At 43.9% G+C, this 22,299-nt stretch overlaps 2 protein-coding genes, 1 long non-coding RNA gene and 1 other non-coding gene across 4 annotated transcripts; 2 read left to right on the top strand and 2 right to left on the bottom strand.

Annotated features, from left to right (window-relative positions):
* Nucleotides 1–236: 236 nt before the first annotated feature.
* zbtb24 (zinc finger and BTB domain containing 24) lies at nt 237–7,294 on the top strand. The gene is made up of 9 exons (XM_039009857.1): nt 237–663; nt 807–1,152; nt 2,877–3,576; nt 3,776–3,943; nt 4,135–4,302; nt 4,380–4,461; nt 4,742–5,006; nt 5,197–5,454; nt 5,800–7,294. The coding sequence occupies exons 2-9, from the start codon at nt 856–858 to the stop codon at nt 6,283–6,285; spliced, it is 2,424 nt and encodes an 807-aa protein (XP_038865785.1). The 5' UTR covers nt 237–663; nt 807–855; the 3' UTR covers nt 6,286–7,294.
* Nucleotides 7,295–13,143: 5,849 nt separating this feature from the next.
* Nucleotides 13,144–13,226, bottom strand: trnal-uaa. The gene has a single exon. It is a non-coding gene; the product is annotated as a tRNA-Leu (tRNA).
* A 578-nt stretch (nt 13,227–13,804) lies between these two features.
* Nucleotides 13,805–16,777, top strand: LOC120060499. The gene is made up of 3 exons (XR_005478230.1): nt 13,805–14,297; nt 14,629–14,832; nt 15,610–16,777. It is a non-coding gene; the product is annotated as an uncharacterized LOC120060499 (long non-coding RNA).
* A 778-nt stretch (nt 16,778–17,555) lies between these two features.
* Nucleotides 17,556–21,846, bottom strand: stx11a (syntaxin 11a). Its single transcript, XM_039009022.1, has 2 exons — nt 21,730–21,846; nt 17,556–18,569 (listed from the first exon to the last, which is right to left on the bottom strand). Exon 2 carries the CDS (start codon nt 18,562–18,564, stop codon nt 17,689–17,691), a length of 876 nt encoding a protein of 291 aa, XP_038864950.1. The 5' UTR covers nt 18,565–18,569; nt 21,730–21,846; the 3' UTR covers nt 17,556–17,688.
* Nucleotides 21,847–22,299: the final 453 nt, after the last annotated feature.

Here is a 22,299-nt window from a genome sequence, read left to right as displayed (position 1 = left end):
CACTCCCATAAACAAACATTTCCTTGCTCCTTGGCATAGATATAACAACCCAGTGGATAGATTAATGCAGTGAAAAATTATACCAACCAAAGTTTATAAAGATCGTGGATTCAAACTGCGAGAACATGAAACACCCGTGAACAACCTCCACATCTCGCGATAATCTGAACAACTGCGAAGAAGAGACGGTAAGGTCCTGAAAGCTTGATATCTTTTTTTTTTAGGCATTGCGGTGTTTGCAGCAATCATAGAAACGCGGAGAAAGTTTCTTAATCTCTTTATTGAACATTGTTGTTTTGTTTACATTTTGGGTTTCACTTGAAGTGCATTCATTGTGTATAATGTAAAAGGCTTACATGGCGCCCGCTCGTGTTGTGTCGCTGTTTGAAACGATGCAAAAATGTATGCGCACACTTCCCTGTGACTTTGTGACCAGTGATCGCTAAATGTATCTGTCCTATGGCTCTTCAACAGTTCTTACTAAGGTCACAAACAGCTGTTGATCGACAAATGTATATATATGTGAAATATCGCAAAAGAAAATCGAGAGAAATGTTTTCTATAGTGAGAGCCTGGAGCACTCATTGTTCTGTAAGCTGCAGTAGCAAATTCTGTGTGAAGTCAAGAGCCCTGAAAAGTTCAGATGAGATGGATGGGCTATAGGTACATTTCAAGCAGTTTCACGATTATGAACTGTGAATTATAATGATCACGCCACAGCTTTGCGCCAATCTCAACATATTCCATACAATTTATTGCACTTTATTTGGCCTATTTCTTTCCAATTATGTTTCACTTTGTTGCAGGTGGTGAGGTTCATAGTAGAATCATACTTCACAATCCATCCTCAAGAATATGTCTGAGAAGACCCTAATCACACCCACCTCCCTCACAGCCATTCATTCAACAACACACAAGGACACCATCCTCTGCAAATTTGACAAGCTGAGAAAACGAGAGCTTCTGTGTGACATCACCCTTATCGTAGAAGATGTGCACTTCAAAGCACATAAGGCCCTGTTGGCCGCCAGCAGTGACTACTTCTCCCTCATGTTCACTGCTGAGGAGCAGATCAGCCAGTCTACCTACAGGCTGGACGGCATGGCGGCGGAGACCTTTGGAGCTGTACTAGAGTTCATCTACAGTGCCCAGGTATCTAGGGGTGGAAATGGGGGTAATGGAAACTGGGTTCCGTGGAGTGAAAACCAAAATAATTTTGACATTTACATCCAGTGGGAAGAAAAGTATGTGAACCCTTTAGAATTACCTGGATTTCTGCATAAATTGGTCATACAATTTGATTTGATCTTCATCTAAGTCACGACAATAGACAAACAGTCTGCTTAAACTAATAACACACAAACAATTATAATTTTTCATGTCTTTATTGAACACACTGTGTAAACATTCATAGTGCAGGTTGGGAAAAGTATGTGAACCCTTGGATTTAATAACAGGTTGATCCTCCTTTGGCAATAACCTCAACCCAACGTTTTCTGTAGTTGCGGATCAGACCTGCACAACGGTCAGGAGGAATTTTGGACCATTCATCTTTACAAAACTGTTTCAGTTCCACAATATTCTTGTGATGTCTGGTGTGAACCGCTCTTTTGAGGTCATGCCACAGCATCTCAATCGGGTTGAGGTCAGGAGGTCAGGGCCACTCCAGAAGGCACATTTTCTTCTGTTCAAGCCATTCTGTTGATTTACTTCTGTCTTTTGGGTTGTTGTCCTGTTGCATCCCCTAACTTCTGTTGAACTTCAATTGGCGAACAGATAGCCTTACATTTTCCTGCAAAATGCCTTGATAATCTTGGGAATTCATTTTTCCGTCGATGATAGCATGCTGTCCAGGCACTGAGGCAGCAATGCAGCCCCAAACCATGATGCTCCCTCCACCATAGTTTACAGTTGGGATGAGGTTTTGATGTTGGTGTACTGTGCCTTTTTTCTCCACACGTAGAATATTTTGCCAGTAGCGCTGCGGAACATCCAGGTGCTCTTTTGCGAACTTCAGACATGCAGCAATGTTTGTTTTGGACAGCAGTGGCTTCTTCCATGGTGTCCTCCCATGAACACTATTCTTGCTTAGAGTTTTACGTATTGTAGACTCGTCAACAGAGATGTTAGCATCTTCCAGAGATTTCTGTAAGTATTTATCTGACACTCTAGAATTCTTCTTAACCTCATTGAGCATTCTGCACTGTGCTCTTGCAGTCATCTTTGCAGGACAGCCACTCCTAGGGAGAGTAGCAACAGCTGAAATTTCTCAATTTATAGGCAATTTGTCTTACCGTGGACTGACTTTTACAGCTAATTTTGTAACCCTTTCCAGCTTTATACAAGGCAACAAATCTTAATCTTAGGTCTTCTGAGATCTCTTTTGTTCGAGGCATGGTTCACATCAGGCAATGCTTCTTGTGAATAGCAAACTCACATTTTGTGAGTGTTTTTTTATGGGGCAGTGCAGCTCTAACCAAAATCTCCAATTTTGTCTCATTGATTCGACTCCAGGTTAGTTGACTCCTGACTCCAATTAACTTTTGGAGAAGTAATTAGCCCAGGGGTTCACATACTTTTTCCAACTTACTGTTTAAATTATGTATTCAATATAGACAAGAAAAATACAATAATCTGTGTGTTAGTTTAAGCACACTGAGTTTGTCTATTGTTGTGACTTAGATGAAGATCAGATCAAATTTGATGTAAAATTTATGCGGAATTCCAGGTAATTCCAAAGGGTTCACATACTTTTTCTTGCCACTGTAAATGTGCATTTTACATTGAAATCAAGAAGTGTGATCAATTTGACGTGCACTGAAAATTAAAGGATCTTGCATCCAAGGGTGATTTTTCTTCAATTTCTATCCCTGCAGGTATCTGTGGAGGAGAGTGTTACTGAGCAGCTACTAGACCTGGCCAGACTCCTAGAGGTTAGTGACCTTGTGAAAGCCCACGCGGACCATAACCTGAACATTACCTATCCAGGTGTAGAGGGGAGGGGCCTTAGTAACATCACCTGTCCTGGTTTCGAGGTGAGACCGGAAGTGAACACAGACAGCGGAGAAGGTAAAGGACTGGGAGAAGGGACATCGGCAGCGATGCAGCCGAAACGGAAAAGGGGTCGTCCCAGGAAGAATGAAGTGGACATGTCTGTGAAGACGTTGGAAGAGTCCAACAAACAGGAAGTAAGAAGTGATATCATCAATATCCAGGATGCAGCCAATGAAAAGCAGCAGGTTACAGTTGATGATGTCACAGTAGACTGTGTAGACCCTGAAGAATGTCTGGTTGAGTCACATGATAAACTGGATTCTCCAATAAGAGACTCTGATGATGCAGACTATGATCCTAGATCAGCCCGTACTAGGCGGCAGAGTAAGAGGAAGATCAGACCGCCGGTGAAATTTAAGGGCTACCGGGTGGGGGACCGGGACGACACTACGTCTGAATGCAGAGAACCAGGGAAGAGGGGCAGGAAGAGAAAATACCCCAACACAGAGGCACGGTGTGACGACTGTGGGAAAGTGTTCAAAAACCACCTGTTCTTAAAGATACACCAAAGGACTCATACAGGTGAGGCCTGGGACCTCTACTACTTCCAGGATTGTTTTTATTGGCTAATTTCATTTCATTATAGACAGAATTACTAGAACACATTTATTTCTGACAAGTTCCTCACGGGTGAGGCCTGTGACTATATCCCTCCAATTAGATTAAAGCATATTATTTCATAGGCCTGAGTGATAATAATGTTTTAAAATGTTCCCACCAGGTGAAAAGCCGTTCAAGTGTTTTGCGTGTGGGAAGAGTTTCACACAGAAGCACACCCTCCTGGTTCACCAGCGGATGCACACTGGAGAGAAACCCTTCGTCTGTACCGTCTGCTCTAAAGCCCTGTCCACCAAACACTCACTAGTGGATCACATGAACTTACACACAGGTTGCCTACTTGACTGACTTCTAGCGAGTGATAATGCTTTAGTGTGTTTCTTGGGGTATACAACTTCAATCAAAACGTATATAAAGTGTATCCCTTTTTCAATTCGGCTTTCATATTCGGAATAACTCGAGGTATAAGGTTTGCCTTTAATGAATTGTACTTGGACTCTTATTCTCTCTTTTAAATCCTAGAGGAGAAAACATTCAGCTGTGACAAATGTGAAAAGACGTTCAGCCAGAAGAGACAACTGAAGAGCCATCACAGGGTCCATACGGGTAAATCTTTACCAGAATGTGCACACTGTCAACGTAGGTTCATGGATACAGCGCAACTGAAGAAGCACATGAGAACTCACACAGGTAGAGTGAGACGAGGTTTAACTTCCACAAATTCTAGTGTGTTACTATGTAATAAGTTGTTGCTGATCTTGTGACAGGTGAGAAGCCTTTCACTTGTGAGATCTGTGGAAAGTGTTTTACAGCCAAGAGCACACTACAGACGCACATCAGGATTCACAGGTGAGATATGACTCAACAAGGTTGAGCTATTCTACCATGTCTTGTCATAGAAAGGATTTACGCCAATCCTGAGAGATGGTGGGGGAAAAACTCCCCTACCGTATGTTATTTATTTATTTATTTTTTACACCAAAAATATGATGTAATTTATGTGAGGATCACAAACTCAAAAGGGGCTTATAACGAATGTGTTCGACACACGAAGGCTCCACAACAAACATGAATGAAAATGTGATCCAGTCCGTATCCATTTACCAGTGTGAACATGTTTGTATTCCAGAGGGGAGAAGCCATATGTCTGTAACGTCTGCAACAAGTCATTCTCTGATGCCAGTGCCAGGCGACGTCACGTAGCCTCCCATACCGGAAAGAAGCCATTCACCTGCTCCTTTTGCAACCTGTCCTTCGCTCGCCTGGACAACTTGAAGACCCACACCAAAACGCACAACAAGGAGAGCGTAGTCACCATCACCACCGAGGAGACCCAGTACGGAGCTGGGGTGGTGGAAGAGGAGGCTGGGGTCACCACAGGGGCAACGGAGGAGGTAGAGTTAGGATATTTTGTTTTGTGCCACGCCACAATATTACAGTCTAATTGACAATACAAATTACAGATTTCAAAACCACACTATCGTCCACTCAGAGCTTTGTGACACTGTAGGCAGTCATAGTAGACAACCATCGTGAAGTATGTCATTGATATCAGCTATAATACATGACATCATCTATACACAGGTACGCAGCATCCTACAGCTCCAGCAGTACCAGCTACCTGGTCACCCAGAGCAGGAGATACAGCTGGTTGTGACTGGAGATGTGGATCATCTCAACAACCTCAACTTTGTGCCCAGTCACTGTGGGCATGATCAGGGCATCAGCATTATTACTACAACAGAGGGCGGTGTCTCTGAGGCGGCAGACCAGGCCCACTCCAGACTGACCCTCCTCACCCAGCCGTCAGGACACATGCAAAACGTGGCCTTGGTCACACAGGTAAAGTGAGCCAATAATGGTCTTGTCCCAAATGGCACCCTATTCCCTATACTGCACTACTATTGACTAGGGCCCATTGGGAATGGGGTGCCGTTTGGGACACAGACAATATATTGTACAGTCCCTTGCTTTTATGCAGTGTTTATTATTTTGTTTATATGTATTGTATTTGGACACACCAGCCATCAGTACTCAGGTCTATGTGTGCTGATGTACAGTATGTCTATGTATCTGTATTGTCCTATGCTGGGTTTCCCCTCTAGGGCTCAATAAAGGGCTAGGGCCTTGTCCTTTTGTTTTTTTGACATGTTAAATCCAATTTATTATTATTATTATTCAATTCAGGGCAGCGTGGACCATCACAACCAGCAGATCCAGACTATCAGCGTGCTGCAGGACGGACACATGACCAACGGGGTTGGGGTCGCAGGGCAGCCTGAACAGATGCATGTCATCACTCTATCCAAGGAGGACATGGAGCACCTTCAGGCCCACCACGGGCCGCCCCAGCCCCTGCACATAGCACCCAGGCCTGGCTCCCTCCCTGGCCCTGGCTCTGTACAGCAGCTCCACGTCATGCACCAGCAGCACCAGCACCAGACCCTCTCTCAGCTGGCTGTGACCCAGGACCAGAGCACCATCCTGGGGCAGATGAGCAGAGAGCAGCAGGGTGAGGCCCAGGCTATCCACATCAACAGCCAGAGCAGCCAGCCCATCTCAATCAGTCAGACCAGTGAACAGATCCCAAGCCACCATATCCAGGGCCAGACCTTCCAGATACAGGCTGGTACTGTCTCCTACCTCTACACCACCAGCCTAGCCCCGCCATAGACTGTATAGGCCCAGCACAACTGACTGAAGGACTGGAGAACCAATCTGCCCTAACAGAACTGACTGAATGGGCGGGAACTGTCTTCTAGCTCTATACCACCAGTCTAGCCCAGCCATAGCCCTGATACATGGCCGTAGACGCCGCAAACGAGTCAACAGCCATGTATCAGGACCAGCCCAGCCATAGACTGTATGTGCACAGCAGAACTGACTGAGGAACCAGTCTGGCCCAACACAATTGACTTTGCCTTAGTTCACACTCAGGTTGGACAATGGATGTAAAATGCATTTGTCACGATGGTTGTAAATTGAATTTAGTTATGCAGTAATGCCAGGATATTGAAATGACACGGAGGTAGAGAAAATGTGATTCCAACTAGGTTATTCTGTGTGGCACTGACATCTTCTGGCTGAAGTGATGTAAAAGCTCTGAGCCAATAGCTGTTATTTCAGGCTGCAACAAAAGGGCTATTTAGAAGCAGATAAAAGGTATTATTTGCATGTCAAGTCACAATGTAAAAATGTTTTTTTTTTTAAATGCGTATTTATATTGTGAGGTGGAACAAATGCATTGTTTATATTATGAAGGTAAAAGACTGGCATTTGTGGTGCTGCAATAGCAAGGCGAGAGTGGAAAGTATTGATGCCAGGGATGTTGTTGGTGTCTGCGTGCTACTGAAGTGCTGTGGCCCTGTGTGCTCTTTCATTCGTTTTGTTTTTATTCATTTATTTCTGGTACCCTCCTACCTGAGAGGAATGAGGCCTGTGTGATGTTGCACTGTTAAAACTGCAAACCCACATGCTGTAAGTCCTCTGCTCTACCTAGGGGTTTTAAATGGCTGATGTGGGTAATACTAACACAGAAATAACCATTGTACATGTATTCTCTCCTCTGTACTGCTTTTAAGCCTTTTTATGCCATTGTTTCCCACTTCGGTGTCCTTAAATCTGTAGTTTGAAGCATATAAAACATTTTGTTTCACTATATTAAATATCACTCAATACTTTACACGGGTGTCTGTGATGATTCTTCTGTTTGCTTGTCCACTATCTCCCCTGGTAAATTCAGTTTTATATGTATAATTTCACACAACTTTTTTTTAAAGGGTAGTTGACATATACAGGTAATAGTCTATCCCAAAACGAATGACTGTTTCACATGTACAAAATAACAATACATTATCTTAGCAAAGATTTAAAAAGACAACCTAAAATACTCAAAGTGACTGACTATATATTTTAAAACATTACATTATACTATAAACCTGCTAAATTAATCCCATCCACCATAAAGAAAGAGAATGAAAAAAGTGTTTATGTATTTATTTTAGATGCAGCAATTGTTCACGAAGCAATCATTGGGTGACTTGGTGAAGTAAAGCTGTTTCCCCTCCTTCATCCATGATGCTCGTTCAACGTTGCATTTGGAGAGTCCTGTGAACATCAACTGTCATGAACTTGTCATTCTGAACAGCACCATCTTCCTAATTGACAACCTTTGACATATTGGCATAAGTTGAAATTTGATGGAAAACAGCAGCACCCCCATAACCTCAATAAAGTCTAAAGATATGTTCAAAGATTTGTTTCAGTCAAGCATGTTGCTATGTGTACAATCTGTTATTGACAAAAGGGAATATTAATCAAATACACTGCTCAAAAAAATAAAGGGAACACTTAAACAACACAATGTAACTCCAAGTCAATCACACTTCTGTGAAATCAAACTGTCCACTTAGGAAGCAACACTGATTGACAATAAATTTCACATGCTGTTGTGCAAATGGAATAGACAAAAGGTGGAAATTATAGGCAATTAGTAAGACACCCCCAAAAAAGGAATGGTTCTGCAGGTGGTGACCACAGACCACTTCTCAGTTCCTATGCTTCCTGGCTGATGTTTTGGTCACTTTTGAATGCTGGCGGTGCTTTCACTCTAGTGGTAGCATGAGACGGAGTCTACAACCCACACAAGTGGCTCAGGTAGTGCAGTTCATCCAGGATGGCACATCAATGCGAGCTGTGGCAAAAAGGTTTGCTGTGTCTGTCAGCGTAGTGTCCAGAGCATGGAGGCCCTAGCAGGAGACAGGCCAGTACATCAGGAGACGTGGAGGAGGCCGTAGGAGGGCAACAACCCAGCAGCAGGACCGCTACCTCCGCCTTTGTGCAAGGAGGTGCACTGCCAGAGCCCTGCAAAATGACCTCCAGCAGGCCACAAATGTGCATGTGTCTGCTCAAACGGTCAGAAACAGACTCCATGAGGGTGGTATGAGGGCCCGACGTCCACAGGTGGGGGTTGTGCTTACAGCCCAACACCGTGCAGGACGTTTGGCATTTGCCAGAGAACACCAAGATTGGCAAATTCGCCACTGGCGCCCTGTGCTCTTCACAGATGAAAGCAGGTTCACACTGAGCACATGAGCACATGTGACAGACGTGACAGTCTGGAGACGCCGTGGAGAACGTTCTGCTGCCTGCAACATCCTCCAGCATGACCGGTTTGGCGATGGGTCAGTCATGGTGTGGGGTGGCATTTCTTTGTGGGGCCGCACAGCCCTCCATGTGCTCGCCAGAGGTAGCCTGACTGCCATTAGGTACCGAGATGAGATCCTCAGACCCCTTGTGAGACCATATGCTGACACATGCACATTTGTGGCCTGCTGGAGGTCATTTTGCAGGGCTCTGGCAGTGCACCTCCTTGCACAAAGGCGGAGGTAGCGGTCCTGCTGCTGGGTTGTTGCCCTCCTACGGCCTCCTCCACGTCTCCTGATGTACTGGCCTGTCTCCTGGTAGCGCCTCCATGCTCTGGACACTACGCTGACAGACACAGCAAACCTTTTTGCCACAGCTCGCATTGATGTGCCATCCTGGATGAACTGCACTACCTGAGCCACTTGTGTGGGTTGTAGACTCCGTCTCATGCTACCACTAGAGTGAGAGCACCGCCAGCATTCAAAAGTGACCAAAACATCAGCCAGGAAGCATAGGAACTGAGAAGTGGTCTGTGGTCACCACCTGCAGAATCACTCCTTTTTTGGGGGTGTCTTGCTAATTGCCTATAATTTCCACCTTTTGTCTATTCCATTTGCACAACAGCATGTGAAATTTATTGTCAATCAGTGTTGCTTCCTAAGTGGACAGTTTGATTTCACAGAAGTGTGATTGACTTGGAGTTACATTGTGTTGTTTAAGTGTTCCCTTTATTTTTTTGAGCAGTGTATATAGAAAACTTTATTGTTCCATGTACAATAGATTGAGGTGTGTTTATTAGAAAAGTGGTGGTGGATTGCATGTGAATGGTAGTCATGGATAATGATGGATGTTTGTCATCCTGCAGTCGGAACGGCAGCATGACCAGGGGCTCAGGTCCTCTGGGAGATGAGACAAAGAAAAGAGGGGGGCTGTTAGTGGGAGCATGCCTAAGATCACACATTTCACCAGGGCCCATATTCACAAAGTATCCAATGCTGCTTTTTTTTTTACTAACATCAGTGTTACACTAGTGTATACACCCTTTTGTTATACTAGTGAAATTGTTTCCATAGCTAGGGCTGTGAGGACTTGTGAAGAGCAGAATCAACAGCCTCTGCATAATCAAAACAGTTGCTTCGTGAGAAGATCATATTCACAGTTAGCCAATGTTATGTAAATGCCAGCTGAAAAGTACCAGTGGCCTGGCTTTGGCCCCAAGTGAGAGCAGGTCCGCCGGAGCCATGGCCCAGTGAGACACGGGTGACAGACCGAGTAGACGGAAACAGAAAAGTCTCAGCCTTTTGGGTAAAACACTGAGGTAAATCCTGCAATCAAACAGGCTAAACATCAGTACAGAGACAAAGTGGAGTCGCAATTCAACGGCTCAGACACAAGATAAATGTGGCAGGGTCTACAGACAATCACGGATTACAAAGGGAAAACCAGCCACGTCGTGGACACCGACGTCGTGCTTCTGGACAAGCTAAACACCTTTGCCCCCTTTGAGGATAACACAGTGCCACCGAAGCGGTCCGCTCCCAAGGACTGTGGGCTCTCGTTCTGTGGCCGACTTGAGTAAGACGTTTACGCGTGTTAACCCTTGCAGGGCTGCCGCTCCAGACGGTATCCCTAGCCGCGTCCTTAGAGCATACACAGACCAGCTGGCTGGAGTGTTTACAGACATATTCAATCTCTCCCTATCCTAGTCTGCTGTCCCCACTTGCTTCAAGATGTCCACCTTAGTTCCTGTACCCAAGAAAGCAAAGGTAACTGAACTGAATGACTATCGCCCCGTAGCACTCACTTCTGTCATCATGAAGTGATTTGAGAGGCTAGTTAAGGATTATATCACCTCTCCATCTTACCTCACACTCTAGACCCACTTCAGTTTGCATACCGCTCTAATAGATCCACAGATCTATCTGCCATTTCACTGCACACTGCCCTATCCCATCTGGACAAGAGGAATACCTATGTAAGAATGCTGTTCATTGACTATAGCTCAGCCTTCATCCCCATAGTACCATCCAAGCTCATCATTAAGCTCGAGGCCCTGGGTCTGAACCCAGCACTGTGCAACTGGGTCCTGGACTTCCTGAGGGGCTGCCCCCAGGTGGTGAAGGTAGGAAACAACACCTGCACTACACTGATCCTCAACACAGGGGCTCCTCATGGGTGTATGCTCAGCCCCCTCCTGTACTCCCTGTTCACCCATGACTGCGTGGCCACGCACGCCTCTAACTCAATCATCAAGTTTGCAGACGACACGACAGTAGTAGGCCTGATTACCGACAATGACGAGATGGCCTACAGAGTGGAGGTGAGGGCCCTGGAGTGGTGCCAGGAAAATAACCTCTCTCTCAACGTCAACAAAACAAAGGAGCTGATCGTGGACTTCAGGAGACGACAGAGCGAGCACGCCCCTATTCACATCGACGGGACCGCAGTGGAGAAGGTGAAAAGCTTCAAGCTTCTCAGCATACACATCACTGACAATCTGAAATGGTCCACCCACACAGACAGTGTGGTGAAGAAGGCACAACAGGAGGCTAAAGAACTTTGTCTTGGCCCCTAAGACCCTCACAAACTTTTACAGATATGAGAGCATCCTGGTACGGCAACTACACTGCCCGCAACCGTAGGGCTCTCCAGAGGGTGGTGCGGTCTGCACAACGCATCACCGGGGGCACACTGCCTGCCCTCCAGGACACCTACAGTCACTGATATCACAGGAAGGCCAAAAAGATCATCAAGGACATCAACCACCCGAGCCACCTGCTCAAATTTGCTTTGCTAAAATCACCAGCTACAATAAATGGGGCCTCAGGATATGTGGTTTCCAGTTTGCACAAAGTCCAGTGTAGTTCCTTGAGGGCTGTCCTGGTATCAGCTTGAGGGGGAATATACATGGCTGTGACTATAACCGGAGAGAATTCTCTTGGGAGGTAATAAGGTCGATTGTGAGGTATTCTAGATCGGGTGACCAAAATGACTTTAGTTTCTGTACGTTATCACAATCACACCATGAATAGTTAATCATAAAACATACACTAACGCCTTTATTCTTCCCAGAGAGTTCAATATTCCTGTCTGCGCAATGTACTGAGAACCCAGCTGGCTGTATGGACGGGGACAGTATATCCGGAGAGCGCTATCATTCCGTGAAACAGAGTATGTTACAGTCCCTGATGTCTCTCTGGAAGGAGATCCTCGCCCTGAGCTCGTCTACTTTATTGTCCAGAGACTGAACATTCGCGAGTGAAATATACTCGGAAGCGGTGGATGGAGTGCACACCTCCTGAATCGGACTAGAAGTCCACTCCGAATAACTCTTCTCAGCTGGCGGCGTCTTGGAGCAGCCTCTGGGATAAGTTCAATTGCCTTGGGGGGCACGAACAAAGGATCCAATTCAGGAAAGTCGTATTCCTGGTCGTAATGCTGGGGAGTTATTGCCTCTCAGATATCCAAAAGTTCTTTCCAGCTGTATGTAATAACACAAAAAAACGTTCTGGGCTAATAATGTAAGAAATAATACACAAAAAATATATACTGCAAAGTTACAAAGGAGCTAACAGCAGGACTGCCATGTCTGTCGGCGCCAGGCTCTTTCCATTGAATACAGGCGGTTGACTTCAACAACCTTCATTAAATATTTAAAAACGATTACAATAATGATTACAATACTAATTTATCTACAAATATAAAGAAAGGGTAGGCGGGAGCTAGACAACGACTCCCTTTGTTAGGGTCAGTGTATCTTTGGTTTTACTATGTTTTACTCAGACCAAAATCTGTATGGAGATTAGTGAGAGAGGCTCGAATTTGGTCAACAAAAAATGTAATTGGTAATTTGATCTAATAGCAGTTTCATAATGTTTAGGTTGTTCTGAAGTCACTGATGCAAGTTGACGCACGTGGCATTTCGGCAACTTTGAAAAAACAACTTTATATCTGAGTTGTGCCTGTTGTCATAGAGATAGATAGAGGACTCGATTGATATAACCTTTTTTAGGGACATTGCCATGGAGGGCTTTCACCATTTTTGTTTTGGGAGACTCATTCAGCCTCAATGGCGCTGCCCATGCTGTCACAGATACGACAATAGCACCGATACAAAGAGGAGTTCTCTATCTAATCTCTATGTCCTGTTGTTCGCGTATCTGCCCTCTCATTGGCTAGAATGGTCCCACCTGATCTCCGCCTGCCTTCCATCTTTGAGGACATGTATTTCAATTGTTATTGCGGTCACTTGATAATATAATAGACAGTGGTAGCGCTGTAACTCTTTCAGGTTGTGAATACATTTTCCGCATATCTTTAGTAGTAGTATTAACATTACCAATGACATCAGGAACTCGGAACTATTAACAAAAGATGTGCGCTGATTACCAGGAGTGGGGTTCGAACCCACGCGGACATATGTCCATTGGATCTTAAGTCCAACGCCTTAACCACTCGGCCATCCTGGTTGGCGTCAAAAACAGTTCCAATAACAGATCATGGATATCAATATATACTGAAAGGTTACTAATTTTCTTGCACGCTACTCGCAAAAATGTAACATTCCAATGTAAAAACAATCTTAATCAAACGGCATTATATGTCGTTGCAGCGGGTGTTACTGTAATTATCAAAGCAGATAGCTACTCTGACATTCATTCTATTGTAACGATTTTGCAAGACAACTGTCGATTGACCATAATGACTTCAGCCTGATCAACAAATACAAATCAAACGCTTGACAATGTGTTCTATGAAATGAACACAATCCCTTGATGACGATACGGCATAAATTGGGCAGTCAATTGTACAGTTATTTGAATGATGTGCTTTGTATTGTTTTCCCTTGATGTCTATAGGCAATCATTTCATTGGGGAGAACTTTGTGACCAGTGGTAGAAGACGTACCCAATTGTGATACTTGAGTAAAAGTATAGATACCTTAATTAACACAAAGTTACTCATGTAAAAGTTAGTCACCCAGTAAAATAATACTTGAGTAAAAGTCTAAAAGTATTTGGTTCTAAATGTATTTAAGTATCAAAAGTAAACGTAATTGCTAAAATATACTTAAGTATCAAAAGTATAAATAATTTGGTATAGGCAAAGCTTGATTGCCCAATGACCGACCGACCATATGCCGCAAACTTCCTGTAGCCTAAGTGATTGACTCACATTCTAAAACATCGGACACACAGTACCTTCTATACTATAGGTTGAGGCCCAATTATGTAATACCAACTGACTTGTGGAAGTATGACTATATAGTTTGCACATCCAATCCTTTCAGATCTACACAGCAGGATCATTAGATATCTTCCGGGAAGGGGCAGTGGTCGATTTAGGATTGGGCGATTGTCAAACAGAGATAGGTACCTCACTTTGCTGGTGGGGTTACTGACGTTGAAAGTTAGCCTACATGTCACAGCAATCTGATGAGGATTCTATGAGTCTGTTTTTGACTCATGCTGGACACTAAAAATAGCAATGGTCTCTTGGATATCTGCATGAGATGTGCACGAAATAATGGAAAGATCAAGGTACATTCTTGTTTTCTTAACAATGTAAAATCCTGCTGAGTCATTTTGAGGTTGCCTTCAGTTGCAATATCAGTCAGTGTAGCAATAACGGTTGTCTCCAAGAAAAGAACTCAAATGTATCACAATTATAAGTTTAGAATGATTCATCATGATCAAGTAATTGTGTACATCAAAAAGGGATGCTCAAATGAAACACAGAAACAACTGCAAATTGATTACTTCTACTTCTTTACATACATTGTCATGGCCATGAAAACACTTTTGAGAGGATCTTGACTTGAGATAAAACAATAACACTGATATTGGTCTCTGTCTGTCTCACTTGTTGCAGCATGGGAAACAGCAACAGAACAACTTCCTACAGGGGTTGTTCTTGTACTTCACCGCCAGCTTGATCTGAGCCTGGGCCTTTCCCACAAAGTCTGTTGTTGCGACTACGTTGGCCACCATGGCCCTCTGTTCCTCCACCAGCAGAGCCATCTGGAAGAACAGCTCATGGATGTCCATATAGTGGAAGTATTTGAACTGCACTCAAGTAAACATTCTTGATTGACTAATCAAGTATTCCTTTAACTGCCAGCCTGGAGCACCGAACAAATGTTTTCTTTTTACATTAAAGAAATGGAACACCCCATATCACACTATTGCATGTTAGCTTCTGCGGTTTGATATCAAGATGCTTGGTCTTCTCTCCTAACACCAGCTAGGCAAGGGTGTTAATATAAAATGTATCTTCTACGGTAAGAGGCAGAAATAGCTGCATGACATACAAAATGGCACATTCTCATTCAAACGGCATAAATCATTTTAAACAAACATACCACGGAGTGTACAAAACATTAGGAACACCTTCTCTTTCCATGATATAGACTGACCAGGTGAATCAGTTGAAAGCTATGATCCCTTATTGATGTCACCTGTTAAATCCACTTCAATCAGTGTAGATGAAGGAGAGGAGACAGGTTAAAGAAGGATGTTTAAACCTGGAAACATGGATTGTGTCTGTGTGCCAATCAGATGGTGAATGGGCAAGACAAAATATTGAAGTGCCTTTCAAAGGGGAATGGTAGCAGGTTCAACTCAATATTAAGGTGTTCTTAATGTTTTGTACACTCAGTGTACATTGGAACACCCATACTGTACATCTGAAAATATTCAGGATCAAGTGCATACTTGTGTAAACAACTGCAAATTGATTACTTCTACTTCTTTACATACATTGTCATGGCCATGAAAACACTTTTGAGAGGATCTTGACTTGAGATAAAACAATAACACTGATATTGGTCTCTGTCTGTCTCACTTGTTGCAGCATGGGAAACAGCAACAGAACAACTTCCTACAGGGGTTGTTCTTGTACTTCACCGCCAGCTTGATCTGAGCCTGGGCCTTGCCCACAAAGTCTGTTGTTGCGACTACGTTGGCCACCATGGCCCTCTGTTCCTCCACCAGCAGAGCCATCTGGAAGAACAGCTCATGGATGTCCATACAGTGGAAGTATTACTATATAGTTTACGCATCCAATCCTTTCAGATCTACACAGCGGGATCATTAGATATCTGTGGGGAAGGAGCAGTGAGTGGTTGATTTAGGATTGGGCGATTGTCGAACAGAGAGATAGGTACCTCACTTGCTGGTGGGGTTATGGAACACAGACGTTGAAAGTTAGCCTACACGTCACAGCAATCTGATGAGGATTCTCTGAGTCTGTTTTTGACTCATGATGGACACTAGAAATAGCAATGGTCTCTTGGATATCTGCATGTGATGTGTACTATACAATGGAAAAATTGAGGCACAGTCTTGTTTTCTTAACAATGTCAAATCCAGTTGAGTCATTTTGAGGTTGCCTTCAGTTGCAATATCAGTCAGTGTAGCAATAACGGTTGTGTCTCCAAGAAAGGAACTCAAATGTATCACAATGATAACAGCTGAGAATGATGCATCATGATCAAGTAATTGTGTACATCAAAAATGAATGCTCAAATGAAACACAAAGGGCCATTCTACAGCATTTGTATTCATAAAATTCCCAATATCCTGTTATGAAACATAAATAATATAAAATATAAAAAAATTGTAAAATAATCAAACATTCAATACAGCTGAAAGTTAAAGGAATAGTGGGAGAAGGAAACATTTGAACTGCACTCAAGTAAACATTCTTGATTGACTAATCAAGTACTCTTTTAACTGCCAGCCTGGAGCACCGAACAAATGTTTTCTTTTTACAACATTAAAGAAATGGAACACCCCATATCACACTATATTGCATGTTAGCTTCAGCGGTTTGACATCAAGATACTGGGTCTTCTCTCCTAACACCAGCTAGGCAAGGGTGTTAATGTACAATAAGAGATAGAAATAGCTGCATGACATACAAAATGGCACCCTCATTCAAACTGCATAAATCATTTTAAACATACACTGAGTGCGCAAAACATTAGGAACACCTTCTCTTTCCATGATATAGACTGACCAGGTGAATCAGTTGAAAGCTATGATCCCTTATTGATGTCACCTGTTAAATCCACTTCAATCAGTGTAGATGAAGGAGAGGAGACAGGTTAAAGAAGGATGTTTAAACCTGGAAACATGGATTGTGTCTGTGTGCCATTCAGATGGTGAATGGGCAAGACAAAATATTGAAGTGCCTTTCAAAGGGGAATGGTAGCAGGTTCAACTCAATATTAAGGTGTTCTTAATGTTTTGTACACTCAGTGTACATTGGAACACCCATACTGTACATCTTAAAATATTCAGGATCAAGTGCATACTTGTGTAAACAACTGCAAATTGATTACTTCTACTTCTTTTTTTTCTTTTTCTTTTTCTTTTTATAAATAAATTTTATCCCCTTTTCGTGGTATCCAATCGCTAGTAATTACTATCTTGTCTCATCGCTACAACTCCCGTACGGGCTCAGGAGAGACGAAGGTCGAAAACCATGCGTCCTCCGAAGCACAACCCAACCAAGCCGCACTGCTTCTTTAACACAGCGCGCCTCCAACCCGGAAGCCAGCCGCACCAATGTGTCGGAGGAAACACCGTGCACCTGGCCCCCTTGGTTAGCGCGCACTGCGCCCAGCCCGCCACAGGAGTCGCTGGAGCGCGATGAGACAAGGATATCCCTACCGGCCAAACCCTCCCTAACCCAGACGACGCTAGCCCAATTGTGCGTCGCCCCACGGACCTCCCGGTCGCGGCCGGCTGCGACAGAGCCTGGGCGCGAACCCAGAGACTCTGGTGGCGCAGTTAGCACTGCGATGCAGTGCCCTAGACCACTGCGCCACCCGGGAGGCTACTTCTACTTCTTTACATACATTGTCATGGCCATGAAAACACTTTTGAGAGGATCTTGACTTGAGATAAAACAAAAACACAATCGGTCTCACTTGTTGCAGCATGGGAAACAGCAACAGAACAACTTCCTACAGGGGTTGTTCTTCTTGTACTTCACCGCCAGCTTGATCTGAGCCTGGGCCTTGCCCACAAAGTCTGTTGTTGCGACTACGTTGGCCTCTATGTTGTCCACCATGGCCCCCTGTTCCTCCACTAGCAGAGCCATCTGGAAGAACAGCTCATGGATGTCCTTGATCCGACTCTCCAGCTCAACCAGCTCCTTGTGCCGGTTCTCGATCTCCGTAAGCGCTGATCGCGCCGTCCGCCCGTCCGCCAGGAGGTTGTCGGAGAACACGTTCCACTTACCCGTCTCAACCATCTCCTCAATCTGATCTCCGGTCACCTCCTTGCCCATTATCTTTGCCTGGCGCTGGATCCGGGTTTTGCAGTTCTCCCTCTGGCCCATCTCCGCTTGGTTGTACTCAGACATGGCCTCATGGAAGGCCCCGGTGAGAGAAACATACTGTGAGCGTACCATGCGGACCAGAGCAGAATGGGCACCATGCTCTTCTTCCAGCCGTTTGTGCTGCATGCCGATCTTCTCCAGCCGTGTGTAGATGCCCTCCCCCCGGGTCTTGATGCCCTTGGCCAGGGCATTGGAGTCTCGTTTGATGGAGCTGATCCGACGGACAGAGGTGAGGAATCGGGTGTTCTGCTTGCCCAGGCGCTTCACATCCATCCGGAGCAGAGCGATCTCCTTCCTCATTGACTGGACCTCTCTGAAGATGCTGTCCATCATGTCTTCGCCTTCGAACACCACTGACTGGTGCTCCAGCTGTTCCTCGTCATCAGTGCCCCGACCCTGACCTCCCTCGTCTGAAGAAGCGGGGGTCACCCCCTTCAGGTCAACCAGTCTGTCTTTCATCCTACCTGGAATGGGAGGAAAGTATTGAGGGTTACTGTATGATCTCCTTATCATCTCCTTTCTTTCATCCTACTTCCTGTATATTGTAGAGCAGAACCCTGCTAGAGCAGTGCAATTTTCATTCTTTATGGTCATGCAAGAAATTTCAGCAAATGTTGACTTTTTCATGCCTTAAAGAAGTTAGCGAGCTGCATAAACCGTATTAAGTGCAGCATATCTGATTTAAACAGATAACAGCCACAAGCCGGGGCTGTGCTTTGGCAAAGTGGGTGGGGTTATATCCTTCCTGTTTGGCCCTGTCCGGGGGTATCATCGGATGGGGCCACAGTGTCTCCTGACCCCTCCTGTCTCAGCCTCCAGTATTTATGCTGCAGTAGTTTATGTGTCGGGGGGCTAGGGTCAGTTGGTTATATCTGAAGTACTTCTCCTGTCTTATCCAGTGTCCTGTGTGAATTTAAGTATGCTCTCTCTAATTCTCTCCTTCTCTCTTTCTTTCTCTCTCTCGGAGGACCTGAGCCCTAGGACCATGCGTCAGGACTACCGGGCATGATGACTCCTTGCTGTCCCCAGTCCACCTGGCCTTGCTGCTGTTCCAGTTTCAATTGTTCTGCCTGCGGTTATGGAACCCTGACCTGTCCACCGGACGTGCTACCTGTCCCAGACCTGCTGTTTTCAACTATTAACTATTAATGATCGGCTATGAAAAGCCAACTGACATTTATTCCTGATTATTATTTGACCATGCTGGTCATTTATGAACATTTTGAACATCTTAGCCATGTTCTGTTATAATCTCCACCCGGCACAGCCAGAAGAGGACTGGCCACCCCTCATAGCCTGGTTCCTCTCTAGGTTTCTTCCTAGGTTTTGGCCTTTCTAGGGAGTTTTTCCTAGCCGCCGTGCTTCTACACCTGCATTGCTTGCTGTTTGGGGTTTTAGGCTGGGTTTCTGTACAGCACTTCGAGATATTAGCTGATGTACGAAGGGCTATATAAAATAAACTTGATTGATTGATTGAAGCCCTCTTTCTATTAAGGCAATTTAACGCCATTCTATAAGAGGAAATTAAATTACACCTATTAGCGCTACAGACGATACAGGACTATTAAAGGCCCAGTGCACTACTTTTGTGAAGATTTTCCCCCCCCAATGTTTTAATTAATATGTTGGGTTTTTTCAGCACCCCTACATGTTGCGGTGGTGACTTTATTTTTTTAGAGACATCAGTTATTAGATTCCCGGCCATTGACTCATAGGACATCTATAACAAAAGTTACGATTTTAACAACAATTTGATCACTGAAAGACATAGATGTTCAAATCTGTGGTGTGTTTCTTTACCACCCTTTAACACACCTCAAACCTTTTCCAAACATTTAATTATAGGCTTAGGTTATGACTTATCGTCTCTCTATAATCTCTTTCATGAGGCTACATGTATTTTACTGTTACAGTAGGCTACACAAGAGAATGCAATATGACAAGTTTCTTTCTGTGCACCAACTGAACACCATGACAAAAGTATCAGGCCAAAACACAAACACGTACACACCTACTGTACAGTACCAGTCAAAAGTTTGGACACACGTGCTCATTCAAGGGTTTTTCTTTATTTGTACTATTTTCTACATTGTAGAATAGTAGTGAAGACATCAAAACTACGAAATAACACATAAGGAATCATGTAGAAACCATAAAAGTGTTAAAGAAATCAAAATATATTTTATATTTGAGATTCTTCAAAGTAGCCACCCTTTGCCATGATGCCAGCTTTGCACACTTGGCATTCTCTCAACCAGCTTCATGAGGTAGTCACCTGGAATGCATTTCAATTAACAGGTGTGCCCTGTTAAAAGTTATTTTGTGGAATTTCTTTCCTTCTTAATGCGTTTGAGCCTATCAGTTGTGTTGTGACAAGGTAGGGGTGGTATACAGAAGATAGCCCTATTTGGTAAAAGACCAAGTCCATATTATGGCAATAACAGCTCAAATAAGCAAAGAGAAATAACAGTCCATCATTACTTTAAGGCATGAAGGTCAGTCAAAAACGGAAAATGACAAGAACTTTGAAGGTTTCTTCAAGTGCAGTCCAAAAACCATCAAGCGCTATGATGAAACTGGCTCTCATGAGGTCCGCCACAGGAATGGAAGACCCAGAGTTACCTCTGCTGCAGAGGATAAGTTTATTAGAGTTAACTGCACCTCAGATTGCAACCCAAATAAAATGCTTCACAGAGTTCAAGTGGTCTAATGAGTCCAACCGCCATGTCTTTGTGAGACGCAGAGTATGTGAACGGATGATCTCAGCATGTGTAATTCCCACCGTGAAGCATCGAGGAGGAGGTGTGATGGTGTGGGGGTGCTTTGCTGGTGACACTGTCTGTATTTTATTTAGAATTCAAGGCATACACAATATTCTGCAGCGATACGCCATCCCACCTGGTTTGCGCATAGTGGGACTATCATTTGCTTTTCAACAGGACAATGACCCAAAACACACCTCCAGACTGTGTAAGGGCTATTTGACCAAGGAGAGTGATTGAGTGCTGCATCAGATGATCTGGCCTCCACAATCACCCGACCCCAACCCAATTGAGATGGTTTTTTGATGAGATGGACCGCAGAGTGAAGGAAAAGCAGCCAACAAGTGCTCAGCATATGTGGGAATTCCTTCAAAACTGTTGGAAAAGCATTCCTCATGAAGGTGGTTGAGAGAACGCCAAGAGTGTGCAAAGCTGTCATCAAGGCAAAGGGTGGCTACTTTCAAGAATCTAAAATATATTTTGATTTGTTTAACACTTTTTTGATTACTACATGATTCCATATTTGTTATTTCAAAGTTTTGATGACTTCACTATTATTCTACAATGTAGAAAATAGTAAAAAAATAAATAAAGAAAAACCCTTGAATAAGTAGTTGTGCCCAAACTTTTGACTGGTACTGTATATTGGCGACATTATTTATTGTAACAGAAAACAGGCGCAACACATTACATTTAAGGAATAATTAACATTCAAATGAAATAAAGCAACTCAAAATTTCACTCGCCCAACAACCCAAACTCAACTTGATGAGCAACACGCATCTCATCACAACCTAGCGTACAGTAGGCTAAATTAAATAACAGGACTGAAACAACTCCAAACTTAATTAGAAACATTTACCTGATATCGTGCTCCGTAGACTATCCTAGAACACCAAAATCATTAAAACAGAACAGACAAATGCTCGAAGAATCATTTCCCCTTTCTGCTCCGTTTAGTCATCTAGCTGTGTCTGCCAGGAACCAGCCCACCACCTACTTTATTGCGTATATTCATTAGTGCAAACTGTAGCAAATCGTAAGCAAAACGTTTCGTATTGGGTAAATTCAGATTGAGCCCTCCCGTGTCTGCACGTTTGGTTCCGTTTGGTTCCTATTGAATACACCCCTGGCAGGGAGTTTCCCCATGGCTGCTCTGACTTTTCTCATCCACAGCAACAGTGAAGGTGAAAAAGCGGAAGCAAGGACAACAACCATGTTCCCGTTTTCATATTTTAAACTCATAAAACATTGTTGACAGTAATAATTTATATTGTGGTTGTTTTATGTTACTGGAAACAGAGATTTAATCAATGTTGTTGTACATTATACTTCTGGTATATTTGAATGAGCATGATGGAACATATTGTGCCTATGGGGCGGATTCCGACCTGAGTTAAGCGTGCGTAAATGGAACACAATTCCCGTTTTA

Source organism: Salvelinus namaycush, chromosome 15 (assembly GCF_016432855.1).
Source record: "Salvelinus namaycush isolate Seneca chromosome 15, SaNama_1.0, whole genome shotgun sequence".
In the NCBI taxonomy this organism is placed as follows: domain Eukaryota; kingdom Metazoa; phylum Chordata; class Actinopteri; order Salmoniformes; family Salmonidae; genus Salvelinus; species Salvelinus namaycush.
The sequence above is the reverse complement of the archived record's forward strand: the minus strand, read 5'-3'. Positions and strand labels throughout refer to the sequence as shown.

Excerpts from the sequence above, each read along its gene's own strand:
- zbtb24 (XM_039009857.1), top strand. The coding sequence starts at position 856 with ATGTCTGAGAAGACCCTAATCACACCCACCTCCCTCACAGCCATTCAT. Across the intron at positions 1,153-2,876 it reads AGTTCATCTACAGTGCCCAG|GTATCTGTGGAGGAGAGTGT; the intron begins GTATCTAGGGGT and ends CTATCCCTGCAG. Across the intron at positions 3,944-4,134 it reads TCACATGAACTTACACACAG|AGGAGAAAACATTCAGCTGT; the intron begins GTTGCCTACTTG and ends TTTAAATCCTAG.
- stx11a (XM_039009022.1), bottom strand. The coding sequence starts at position 18,564 with ATGAAAGACAGACTGGTTGACCTGAAGGGGGTGACCCCCGCTTCTTCA.